Source organism: Cygnus atratus, chromosome 2, assembly GCF_013377495.2.
Source record: "Cygnus atratus isolate AKBS03 ecotype Queensland, Australia chromosome 2, CAtr_DNAZoo_HiC_assembly, whole genome shotgun sequence".
NCBI lineage: Eukaryota > Metazoa > Chordata > Aves > Anseriformes > Anatidae > Cygnus > Cygnus atratus.
Genome location: NC_066363.1, coordinates 21392990 through 21405536, shown reverse-complemented (window position 1 = coordinate 21405536; position 12547 = coordinate 21392990). Strand labels below are relative to the sequence as shown.

Sequence of the window (12547 nt, the reverse complement as noted above, 5' to 3'; positions counted from 1 at the left end):
GATTTGAGTCTCATTCTGAGTCTCTCAGGTTTTCTGAGCACCACCAGTCTTAAGAGAAGACTGTTTTTAAAGTACTTTTTGCACTGCAGATATTACTGGAGAGGATCCACTATCTCAGTTAGGATTATGTACCTAAATCACAAATAATACTAGAGAATAATACTTGAAAACAGATTTCTTAGTGAAACAGAAGACTTTTTGGCATCCTCTTTAAGTGCAATGTAAAACCATGGAGTTTCATACTCCTGTCTATCTCTGAGTAGAGCATGTAATCTTCCTCTGTGAATGTCATATGAAGTCTGTTAAAATGTACAGCCTCTTGGCCGTGTCTTAATTGTTGAAGAACGTTTTACACCAAAACAAGTAATGAATGTTTATTCTCCTGCTATAGATTTGTAATCATGCAAATTGCATCAGCCCAGCCATGCAATAGGAATGGAGGAGCCAAAGCATGGGTAACAAAACAGTTTTACCTCACCTTTATCACACCATTAGTAAAAACTAGCTGCCTCATTTCAATCAGCTTCTGCAGCTTGTTCACTCTCAATGTAGCTAACTTGTTTGTGAGAAACCCATCTCACTGCACAGCAAGTAAGTTTTGCAAGAGTTTTAGAGAGGCATTTTTATCTCATATAATCCCACATACAACTGTTCTATACACATCACTGATTCACAGGGTAGAAATAGACCCTGCTTGGCTCAAATGTTCAGACAGCGTTCACCTCATGGACAGGCTAGTGACTTAGAGTGAACAAGGAGTGGTGGTCAATTAACATCAAGTATCAAAGTCTCAAGTTGTGATAATAGAGAACAACAGTAAATGCCTTAAAATACTAGCCCTAAAACCTCTGTACCAGTTACTCAGATATCCAGATTTAGTCAAAATATATAGAAGTATAGGACCTCAAATACCCAATTTATGAGTCAGGCACCTAGAAAAATATACTGCCTACTTCATGGGATTTTAATCTGCTTTTTACATTAACAAATTTGGTTTTAAAATTTTTTGTTTGTTTTTCATTTACAAATTGCTCATGAGCTTAAATGAATATTTTGACTTTTGGCTATTTTGCACTTTTTTTATTCTTTTAATTTCTTGTATGTTAGATATCCATGGTATGTTTTAAATTCATGCATTCAACTTTCTCTCCATAGTTACCACGCAGTTTGAAGTACCAGCAACAAATCCATCCTCTGACTTTGCTCGTTATGGTGACAGTAGCTATTTAATCATCTCGTCTGAAATGCAATGGGAAGAGGCTAGAAAAAACTGTCAAGACAAACATGCAGAACTTGCCAGCATTTCAGATGCCTACATCCATTCCTTCCTGTGGATTCAGATGTTGAAATATGGAAAGCCTGTATGGATTGGTCTTAACAGCAACATGGTAAGTGCTGAACAGATGGGAAGTTCAGGTGCTTGATGAGCTCTCCTGCTTCTTATAGTCCTGCTGGATGCCCACCTTGTAAAAGTGCTGAAACAATCATCATGTAAATGGTTTCACCATGTGTGTAATGATTTTATGTCTGATTTTGACTGTTTACTGACAAATACTCTTTACTCATCAAATTGCTTACAGACTAAATTTAAATGAAGCAGATTAGAGGAGGTGAATGATTTTTAATTGCTTCTCTTGAGATGAGATTTTCTACATAACTTAAGATGGACTTATCTGATTTTCTTCCTGTGTTTTAGAAATTTGTGTTACTTCCAAAAAACCTCCCAAAAAGTAATGTGCTGTTGAACACAGCACAGTTCATATGTAGAATGCATGTAACTCGTACCTACAGCATTCAGTGACATTGCTTAGTACAGTGAACAGTGTTTTAAAAAAACAGAGCAGCAAAGGGTTTTAAAGGGCTTTTTCCTTCCCCCCCCTGCCCCCCCCCCCCCTTTTTTTTTTCTGGAAAATTCCAATAAACATGGAACATTATGTGTCAGAACTTTTTATATGGAAAACACACACACACACACACACACAATTTTACCAAAAACTTACCAAAATTACCAAAACTTAACTGTTTTCAGACTGGGAGCTATTACAAATGGATTGATAACTGGAAAACCAAATTCACTAAGTGGGCAGTGGGGGAGCCAAAGGAGAAAAATGCTTGTGTCTATTTAGACCTTCATGGTACCTGGAGAACAGCATCCTGCAATGAAAGCTACTTCTCAGTTTGCAAGATATCAGATGGTAAGCAAATGAATGTACTCGCACATTGTATGATTTTGTAGAAGTGTGTTGTTTTCTCTCCTTGGGGTTTTAAGGTTGCATGATATAGACTGTTCCATATTTGAGATTCAAGGGAGCTTCCGAGTTAAATTTTCCAGCTGTATGTTTGGTCATTGTATGCAGTGCAAGACCTGCAGACCAACAGAAGTGAATAGGAGTTGCACTGATTTGGTGGAAGTATGCTCCACTGATGGCATCTTCCTATAGTGACCACACACAGACAGCAGGCAGCTGTATGATGTGGGACTGCAGTACTCATTAGCCTACAAGAGCCTGCTGTGATGTGAGAATACAGATTTGGGATGGGTGTCATCATTTCTCAGGGTTTGTTTTCCTCACAATACTACAAGCCACTTAGTTAGGTATTGCAGGATGTGCTTTGCTTCCTTGTCTTGAGAAATGTGATTGGAGAAGTAAGGCGTTTTGTACTGCTGACTGCCTAGCTTTCTCCAGTGTCTGGGCTGGGGGCCTGGAGGAACAGTCAGGAGCAGAGGTCTAGGAAGTTAATGCTTAGTGGGAGAAATCCCACCCTATTTATGCACATGTCCTGCTTGGTGGGTTGCTCATAATACAATACCAATTTCAGACCATATGTCATCTTTAGTTGTAGCTCCTACTGACCCTGCTCAGCTGCCTGGAGACTGCCCTGAATCAGCAGGCCTGCAAGCTTGGATCCCTTACCATGGCCACTGCTACTACATCGAAGCGTCAGCTGCAACAAGCTGGGCCCTGGCTTCCCTTGAGTGCACTCGGTTCGGTGAGAGGCTTCTCTGTTGACTGACAAGATTAGTAGAAATTTATACAAAACACACAAAAATGTAAAAAGATTGTTTTAAAAAATATCATTTAAATACTTTATTTACCTAAATTTGCAGATTTAGATGGAGTACAGAAGCTCCCTGTCAGTCTCTGGCCTCTGGGGCACCATCCTGGGTGAAGTGGTGGGGAACCATGGCCACCAAGCACTTGCAGGGCTCTGTCCTCCACAAGAATCATAGAATCATAGACTATCCTGAACTGGAAAGGACCCAGAAGGATTGTCGAGTCCAACTTTTGGAGAAGAAATGGGTGAAGCCAGCACGCATAAAACTTTTGAAAGTTTCCATTTTTACAGACTTAAAAGAGGAGGTCATTTTAGTAGTTGCTCGTGTAGGTTATGGTTGTTTGCTTGTTAATGCCTTTCAGGTGCTACCTTGGTTTCAGTAGAAAACGTGGATGAATCTGACTTTCTGATTCATATGATACAACCACTTGCAAACAAAGTGGGAGGCTTCTGGATAGGACTTTACAGAAATGTGGATGGTAATGTCTTACTTTCAATATTTAATTTTAAAATGCTTTTCTAACATTAAAAGAGGATAACTTTACTTTTACAAAAAAATGCAGCATCTAATTTTACTTTTTTAATGCTTAACAGCAATATATATAGAGATATCATTCATGACAATCGGATGGTCCTTATTTGATACAAAAAGTTTATCCTACCACCTGAGCTGGCAGATAATTTACACTAATGAAATGAAGTGAACACTATGATGATGCTTCTGTCTCCCAGGGAACATCACTGAATGCTTTGTGAGGAAGTAACCTCCCTGAACCTTAATCTGAACCTTATGATTCACCTATGATCCAGGAAAAAAAGAAACTTCCTGCCTCTCTGACACAATCTCCACATTTTAGTCAGCAGATTTGTTCTGAGTTGTGCCTTACCCAGGTTGTCTCTTCTGGGTTTTTGACCTCAGTCTTCCCATTGTGAAAAAATGTATATATTGTAATTAGGCTGAATTATCTGGCTGACTTCCAGATCATGTTGCTCTCTACCACCCTGGAAATGCTAGAAAAAGCTCAGACCCAGGATGTGAGTTAAAATCAACACAATAGTCAAAATGTGCAAAATAATCATTGTGACCTGTTACTGTCTCCGCGAAGAAAGATGAGACCCTACTGGCATTGTAACTGTTTGAGTATACTTTCTTCTAAGAACAGTGTTGCTTGACATGGTGACTTGGGCTGTCTTTGAAAAGGACCAGGCTTCTTCCTAAATGACAAAAATAAAAAAAGTGCAATAGCTATCAAAACTTGGATGATTCAAATGTTCTCTTATAAATTTGGTCACTATCTGTATAAATAGCTATACAAATGTTCTGCCCACCCCTTTACCTCTCCTTCTCTCTAGACATATGTTATGTGCATTGTGTTGATCTACAATCTGTTTCTAGTGGTGGTCAGAAGCTGGTCAGCTGTCCATCCACATAGACCACAGAATCATGGAATGGCTTGGGTTGGAAGGGACTTCAAGGATCATCTAGTTCCAACCCCCTGCCATAGACAGGGATGCCACCCACTAGATCAGGTTGCTCAGGGCCTCATCTAACCTGGCCCTGAACACCTCCAGTGATGGGGCATCCACAGCCTCTCTGGGCAACCTTTTCCAGTGCCTCACAACCCTCTGAGTGAAGAATAGATCCTGGATCCAACAAGTTACAGCGTGACTGTGGATATTTCCAAAGCACCAAACAGAGCCTGTCTGTTCATAACTTCCTACAAGAAGGCTGTGCTGGAAAATTGCTCATCTAGTCAGTATCACTCTAATGCAGGGTGCTCCATATGCGTATGGCACAGCTCTTCTTCAAAATATATGAACAGTTCAGGGCATGTAGTAAAGATTTATGGTGTTTCTGGAGATTTATTGATAGCCAGATGAACACTGAATGGAGGGATTCCTCAATTTAGTTAACCTGTAAGTGATATTGCAGGTATAGATAACCTGACCAATAGCAAAAAATATCCTGCAGTCAATTCTATCTGGAAGATAATTACATGGTAAATTTAAAGCAGATTTCTAGAAGAAGGATACTGAAGCATGCAGCATACAATCAAAAGACTTATTTTGCTATTAAGTAGTATTATTAAACGATTATTAAATGATTATTAAATGATTTAGCTGTGAAAATAATTAATGAATTATTTCTCCTACAATAATCCACTGCCTTTTTATGAAGTCTTTTTTTACAAATGTGAACTCATAATGAATGGCAGTCAGATTCTAGCAGAGTCTCATTTCTAATATTCCATGCTGTGGCACTACTTTTATAATAAGGACAACTTTAGCAATTTTCAGAACTCAAATGCTTAGAAAACTTTTTTCAGTTGTAACTGTAATGAAGACTGTTGTACTCTGGAATTTCTCATTCTGTCTATAGTTATTTTGGATGCCAATTAATGAAATACTATTATACCTATAATAATTCTGTACTGTTTTGGTGTAGCATTTCCTAAGCCACCTTCCTTCAAGATGGTGGCTTCTTCCTAGCAAGAAAAATGATGTGGTCTCCTAATGAAAAAATGGATTCATTAATTTTTTGAAGTAATTTGCTGAGAAGTTATATATCTCATGGAAGTTTTTCAAAAATGTATTACTCTGTATGTTGCTCTTTAGACCAGTGGTTGTGGCTAGACAATGCTGCAGTGGACTTTGTTAACTGGGAGGAGAAAGAGTCCAGTGTGGAGCACAACTGTGTGGAAATGACTGCACCACTTGGTTACTGGGATAACACTGATTGCTCTTCTGAAAAAGGATTTATCTGCAAAAAAACCAAAGGTAAATCTTTAGGAACAGAGCAGATCTGTTTACTAGTAACTGTTGTACTCCTCTACAGGAAGTCTGGAAGTAATTTCTGATGGTTTGGTTTGGCATATCCCACTTTTCCAGATATTTGTAATTGCCTGTGTTTGCAGTAATGTCTGCTCTCACATGGGAATATGGTAATGTGCTGTATACACTCTAGATTGAGAATGAGACTTTTAGACTTTTGAATACCTAACACAGATATTAGTATGGCATCTGTCAAACACTTATCCAAATTTATAACTTTTCCAGGAACTAAGTATTGTCATAATTGTTATAATCTTGCAAGGAAGATTTTATCTGAATATTCAAGCTTCGTCTTCAAGCTTATTGTACTCAAAAATTACATTACTGCCCAACATCAAAAAACAGTGTAACATTGGACCTGATTCAACAACCTCAAAATGTGTCAGGAATACTAAAAGAACAGCTGGTTGTGTTGCAATATCAAGAGAACTTTCCTGTTAAAAGATTTCAAGAAAGTCACTACAGAACCTGTCAAATCAGTACTTCTGGAAAAATTTGGCCAGTAGTTGATATGCCAGACCAAAGTTTTAAAGGTGAAAAAAAAAAAAAAAAAAGCAAATGTAGTGCCTTTTTTTTTTTTTTTTCTTGTATTCCCAAGTGGAGATACAAAACTATAATTGTCTCAAAGAAAGCACTATCATACCCTTTTAATTTAGGTGCTAAAATCAATCTTAACTAAACAATGGTTGTTGCTGTCTTTAACTCTGTGTACTTTCTTTTGTAGTATCTGTGAGACCAGGTTTAATTTTGCAAATTTTGCTTTTTGTTCTGTCCTAGGCCTGGCATATAATACCATGGGGACTCTTGTGCCAGTCGCCAGTGAATCATGCATTATGCTTAATTAAAAAAAATAAAAAAATAAAAAAAAGAGAGAGAGAGATTAAAAATACAACCAAGAAGCAGTTATCCCCAATGCACTTTTAATTTTCATCTTTAAATAAGCCTGTCCTTGGCAGTAAATCAGTTAACTGTCATTAAGATTTTACTAAGAACTTACGAATTATAATTCAGCCATTCCTTTCTGAGGTTTGAAATAGATTTCTTTTTATAGATATGTTGGGACTGTATACAAATAACCAAAAGAATGATGGTATCAATAGTTAACGTCCTAGTTTCTGTGAAAAAATATAAAATAAATATTATCAGCAAATAAAAGCTAACCATGTATTTTATCCAAATAAAACAGTTAGAAACCACTAAAATCCATCCATGGAATCGTAAGATATTCTAATATATAGCCATTCCCTGCCTAAGTAGGGAGTTACTGTTCCTTTGTATCTATTTATTTTAAGTTCAACTCTGCTTTTTTTGTTGTTGTTGTTTTCTTTTACATTTCGCTTTCATAACTTGTCCCTCAGTAGTGAACTTGTCCAAACTGTAATGTAAAGGAACCTTGAGGAGAAACACTTTCTTGATAATTTAGGAAGTCTTCTTTCAGAATAATTTTTCTTGCTGACTAAGAACATCTGGTATGTTTTATTTTTCCTCTTTTCTAAGTTTAGTACATTTTACACTTCTTTCTTAAACAACAACGACAACAAAAGATTTTTTTAGTTATTTTCTTTCTCTCTGTTCCTCTCTTACAGATAGGCACATTGGATGATTAAAGCCCTGGTTCACAGGGTATTTTCTAGGGGAGATATTTAAGAATCTCAGACTTAATTGTAACAGTGGCATCCTGCCGAACATGAGGAGCTTCCTAGAATATACTACATTAAATTAATCTCCAGTGTTGTACATCATGTTCTTAGTAAATTAAAACTAATATTAGAAGAAGAATATGATTTTTGAATGAACATAGAATAAAAGTCAATATTTATGTGTTAGTAAATATTAAAACAAAATAAAGATTTTAATTAATATATTACTAATGTTACATAGGAAGGTAAAACCTTAGCAACTTATTTTTTGCTTAAATTATGATGCCTTTTATAATAGACATATATGACTTTAACACAATGGTAATACTTCAGGGTTATTTTTGTTCCTGTATAATTTTAGTGAAACAGTCAAACTTATGAATTCTAATGAAGTGTTATATTGTTTCTCTCTGATATTCATTGAAGTTGAGCCAAGTGGAAGTCCTCTACATGAGAAAGGTAAGATCTTTCATAAGAAAATTAGAGAAAACTTAAATAGGAAAACAAACAAACAAACAAAAACCTTAAAATGGTTTTTTTCCAGTCATCCCTTTTTAGAGAACAAGCCTTACTGACAGTTACTGAGATGCATGGTTATAAATCTCTCAGGATAATCCCACATGCACATGAGTTCTTGGGTGACCAGATTGCCACAGGGCTAACCCTGAGCTGACAAGCTCAGCAGTGACCCAGCTAGTGACTAACATTGAGAACAGAGAGCTTTAACTTGGCTGTAAAAACCTGCAAATTGATTCCACAGGTATTATTGTAAATAATCTGACAGAAAAATATTGTAAAATTGATTTCCAAATAATTAGCACCCCTTAGCCATATATAAAGCATGACCTAAAGCATGACCTAAATCATGACTGTTAAAATTGTGGCTCTCAAGAACTGCTCTTTATGGACCAAAGGTCTTGAATTTTTCCCCCATTCCCTCATTAAGGCACTGGAAGATACTGCAAAAGTGATACTTCCATGTATCATTGTAGTCCAGATCCACTGAGACCACATTATCATTAGCAAAAGTGATCTGGCTACTGATCAGCAACAACTCAGAGCTCAGATATACTCTGAACAGACTCCCAAGTTCAGACAGGAGAGAAGAGCTCCTTGTTTTTCATGTTGTACATGGAATAATAATAATAATAAATAAATAAAAACTCGTGTGTCTCACAGTAATATGCATTCATTTCAGACAAGGAAAGGAATGAGGAGACTCATCCACCTGTTCATCTCTCTATTTGGCCTCTCCTTGTCTTGGCTATTCTCACTCTTCTTGGAGCTGGCATGGCAATCTACTTCTACAAGAAAAAAAAGAAAAAAACAGCTATCAAGAGAAACAGTCAATGAAACACTTCTAAAATTATGGGTTTGGTCATTAAGGAATTGGTGAGAATGGGTCCTGTGGCACACACTAATTTAGAGGAGCAAGTTACATGCTGAAATTATATCTGTTGAAACTCTCCAGTGAGGACACCTGCAATTTTAAATCAAGCCCTCTGTCTCTTTTTGCAATAGCAGACTTTTGTATCATGCATATTTTACAAAATCAGAATTAGTGATTTATGTTGTACTTTTCTAAGAGTCAAGATGTTACTCTTAAGCATCTTAGCAAAAACACCAGTGTGAATAAATTGTCAAGAAAAAATGAACATACTGAAAAAAAAATAAAAGTAAACTACTGAGAATAAAAGTTCAATAAAATATGATTATTATTTAGAACTGGATTTCTATTACTTTTTGAATGTGAAAAGAACTCAAAAAAAAGGAAAAGCCCAACTGTGTTGAAATAATGAAATCCTTTTGCCCCATAAACTTTACTCCAGCTGTCCACCTGTTTTATTGTTCCTTATAGCTGTATCCTCTTTAGTATGAAAATGGGGCTTGGGGCTTTGTATACTTGTCTCAGATAACTTTGGGATGTAAAACTTTGCCAATTTCATTTTCTGCAATGGAAAACATTCCATACCCCATACCTCTCTCTCTTTCTCTTTCTCTCAAGCTCAGGCATAGACTTTTTTTTTTCTTTTCTTTATTTTTGCTGTCTACTAATATGATTGTTAACAGTAATACATTCAATAATGTGAATTAAAATAGTTTGACCTTTCCAAAGGGTTTAACATTGCATTCCTCCTGACTGTTAATGCTGTAGAAAAAAAATACAGTTTTTATTAGTATAATTTTCAGAGTCCTCTTAGCTTTACACTGTGCTGGTAGATCCTGAGTGACATACAGCACTGCTTCCCTGGATGTAGGTGTCTCCTCTCTCATGTGTACAATGCCCAGTTTCCCAGTACTTTCCTTTCCCATGGACCTGACCTTGCCTTGCAGCCTCTCGTGCATATGTGATGGCCGTTCTCAATTTAGCTCGATAGAGCCAACTTTTGCCTCCACTGATCATGTTAGGCACTGATTGCCAAAGGCTGACTCTCAGAAGCGTCACAGTATTAAACAGGAAATGAAAATAAACTGTAGAGTATAAAAAAATGGCAACACTTAGAATATCACTTCAGCTGAATGTTGCTGAATGTTACCAACAGGCAAAGCACCAGGACCATCAGTAGGACTATTTGTTAGTCATGTGGATGCAGCAGGAAGCCACAGCCAAGGTGCTGAGTGCCAATATGACAGGTATGGTTGCTCCCAAGCACCTTGGTGGCCATTTGAAGGAAGGGGAAGGGAGGTGCTCCCATCTGTGCAATCACTTGTTAATAAAAGGAGGGCTTCTCTCCCCACATCTTTGAATTCAGCTTGAGTAAACACCAGTCAGCTTGAGTAAACACCAACTTGCCATTTTTAAATGCAAGAAAAAGGAACTGAAAATTGAGGAATGCAGAAGATTATATGAGGAATCTGCAAGAAAACAAAGTTTAAGCCATTAAACAGCAGAAATCAGTACAAAATAGAATTTAGGTGAGCTGCAAATACCAATTAGACACTAACCACTTCGTGGGGAGTAGTGCTTAGCCATAGCACTTACCATTTTACACACAACTTGCCTTCTCTAGGCTGTGGAGAGCAAGCTGGAAATTTAAAAGCAATAATAATAAAAAGGAATAAATTTTCCTTTCTAGGCAATGGAACCCAGTTTTTTTAGCATAAATAAAATCAAGAGTTTAGCACACTGCTGACACCAGCCTCTGGCACAAGCACAATGTGGCACGTGGAACATTTCCCGAGGCGCTGGTAACAAGCATCAGTTCCTCTGTTAACTTTTAGCCTGCCTCAGTGTCTGTACTGAACTTCCCCAGTCATTCTGCAGTGTTGGGGAGCTGAACCCTTACAAGTATCCATGCAATTGAGGCAGGTTAAAGCCCACTTCGGACCAGAGTGCAGCTGGCACTTGCACTTTATGAGGCAGAGGAGGGAACCAGTTGGAAATTGTGTCCTCCAGGTATTTTCCCTCGAGAACCCCTCTCTCAGAGCCATCTCATTTTGTGATTTAAGATTTGTAAGAAATGTAATTTCACTCAGTAAACTCAGTTTTGATGTCTCAAGTTGTCTGTGATACCACTCAGATTTACCATTTTGGGTTGCTTTTGCATGCCTTGCTGACACTATGCTCTCCTTGAATGTCACCTGCAAATAAAATAATTATTAAAAAATTATCAAGTTCCTTCCTGCTTTTACTGAAATCCAACAAGATTTCTTCTGATATATTTTTCTTAGTACTTTTTAGCAATCAAATCAACAACTTCAGTCAGCTCTATTATTTTTTTCTAACACCTTATAAATAAGAGCAAAGATGGTAAATCCTTCTGTGACATCTTCAGTTCAACTTCTGTCTATGAGACCTCATTATGTGTACACTGATTATTTTACTTCTCACTTTTTTCAGTGTTTTTTAAAGAAATCAAGAATTCTTTAAATTTCACTGATACAAATACACAGAAGGAACAGCAGGATTTGTCTGCATGTGAATATTTGCCAACAGAACTTCGTTAGCATAGTTGTACAAGAATTGCCAGGCCAATATAAGTCTTGAGGTAAGGACTTTGGGCACATATTAAAAGGACATTTTTGATTTTAGCTTACTTTGATTTAGTTCTAGAACAAGCTTTCTCTCTTGTTGGGAATTTCTTAGATAAACAAATACATAATTTTGCTTAACAGAAGTACTGCAGGCCTAAGTTTTCCTCCTGATACAGGAAAACTTATCACTAGCCTATGGCATTGAACATATTCACTTCTTTCTAATCTTCAACCAGTAGTTATAAACTGCCCAGCCTCAACTGTGATCAAACTGTGATCAAAGCAAGGAGTGTAATAGTGCTGAAAGCAAGCAAACAAACAAACAAAACCCCCACAATTTTAGCCCTCAAAATGAGCAATAATGCACAATACACTGAATACTGCAGATTCTGTAAAATATGCTGTCTTCTAGACTCTTACTGTGACACTACAGTGATGTACTGAACCACCGAGGTCTTGTCTCCCTCTTCTTCTGAGGTGTAAGGGTAAAAGCAGAGGTTGAGTTTTTAATCCTTGATATTTCGCTGCAGGTTCCTCATCAACACTTTTCATCACAAGTTGCTTTTTACAGATTTGGCTCTTGTAGCATCTCAACATCTGAACCATTTTTAATATTTGCAAAGTCACAGAAAGGACAAATGTTTCCCTTCTGCTTATCACCTCTAGTAACAAGGATAGAAACTAGTTTTGGAAGCAACTTGCTCCTCAAAGAGAGCAGTATTTGCAATGGGCACTTCAGTTATTTCAAAATGCCATGTGACAGGATATTTCCTTATTCAGAGTACATCAGCCCTTTGACAGAGAGAAGGACTTGCACTAACCTCACTCAAAAGGATTTTATACACTACTTTTGGTAGAAGAATGAAAGGAAAATAAAATTTGCAATAACTCTCACCCAGTTCCTGTTTTTTCTTTCCCTCATGCATGGTACATTACAGTCACCGGGTAAGTCTCCTGCTGGTTTTGCGTTAAACTAGATATGAAAATGCTTTTCCTTGGTCAGCTTTACAGTGTTGTTGATTATTTTTTTTGTTATCAGATTT

General features: G+C 37.1%; 1 protein-coding gene across 1 annotated transcript in view; it reads left to right on the top strand.

Moving 5' to 3' along the window:
- LOC118247516 (macrophage mannose receptor 1-like) overlaps nt 1-12547 on the top strand; it is a 76237-nt gene that overhangs the window by 28458 nt on the left and 35232 nt on the right. Inside the window, exons 14-18 of the mRNA XM_050709353.1 lie at nt 1156-1388; nt 2030-2195; nt 2839-2991; nt 3420-3536; nt 5674-5835. Coding sequence (XP_050565310.1) covers nt 1156-1388; nt 2030-2195; nt 2839-2991; nt 3420-3536; nt 5674-5835 — 831 coding nt within the window. The remainder of the gene's footprint in view (nt 1-1155; nt 1389-2029; nt 2196-2838; nt 2992-3419; nt 3537-5673; nt 5836-12547) is intronic.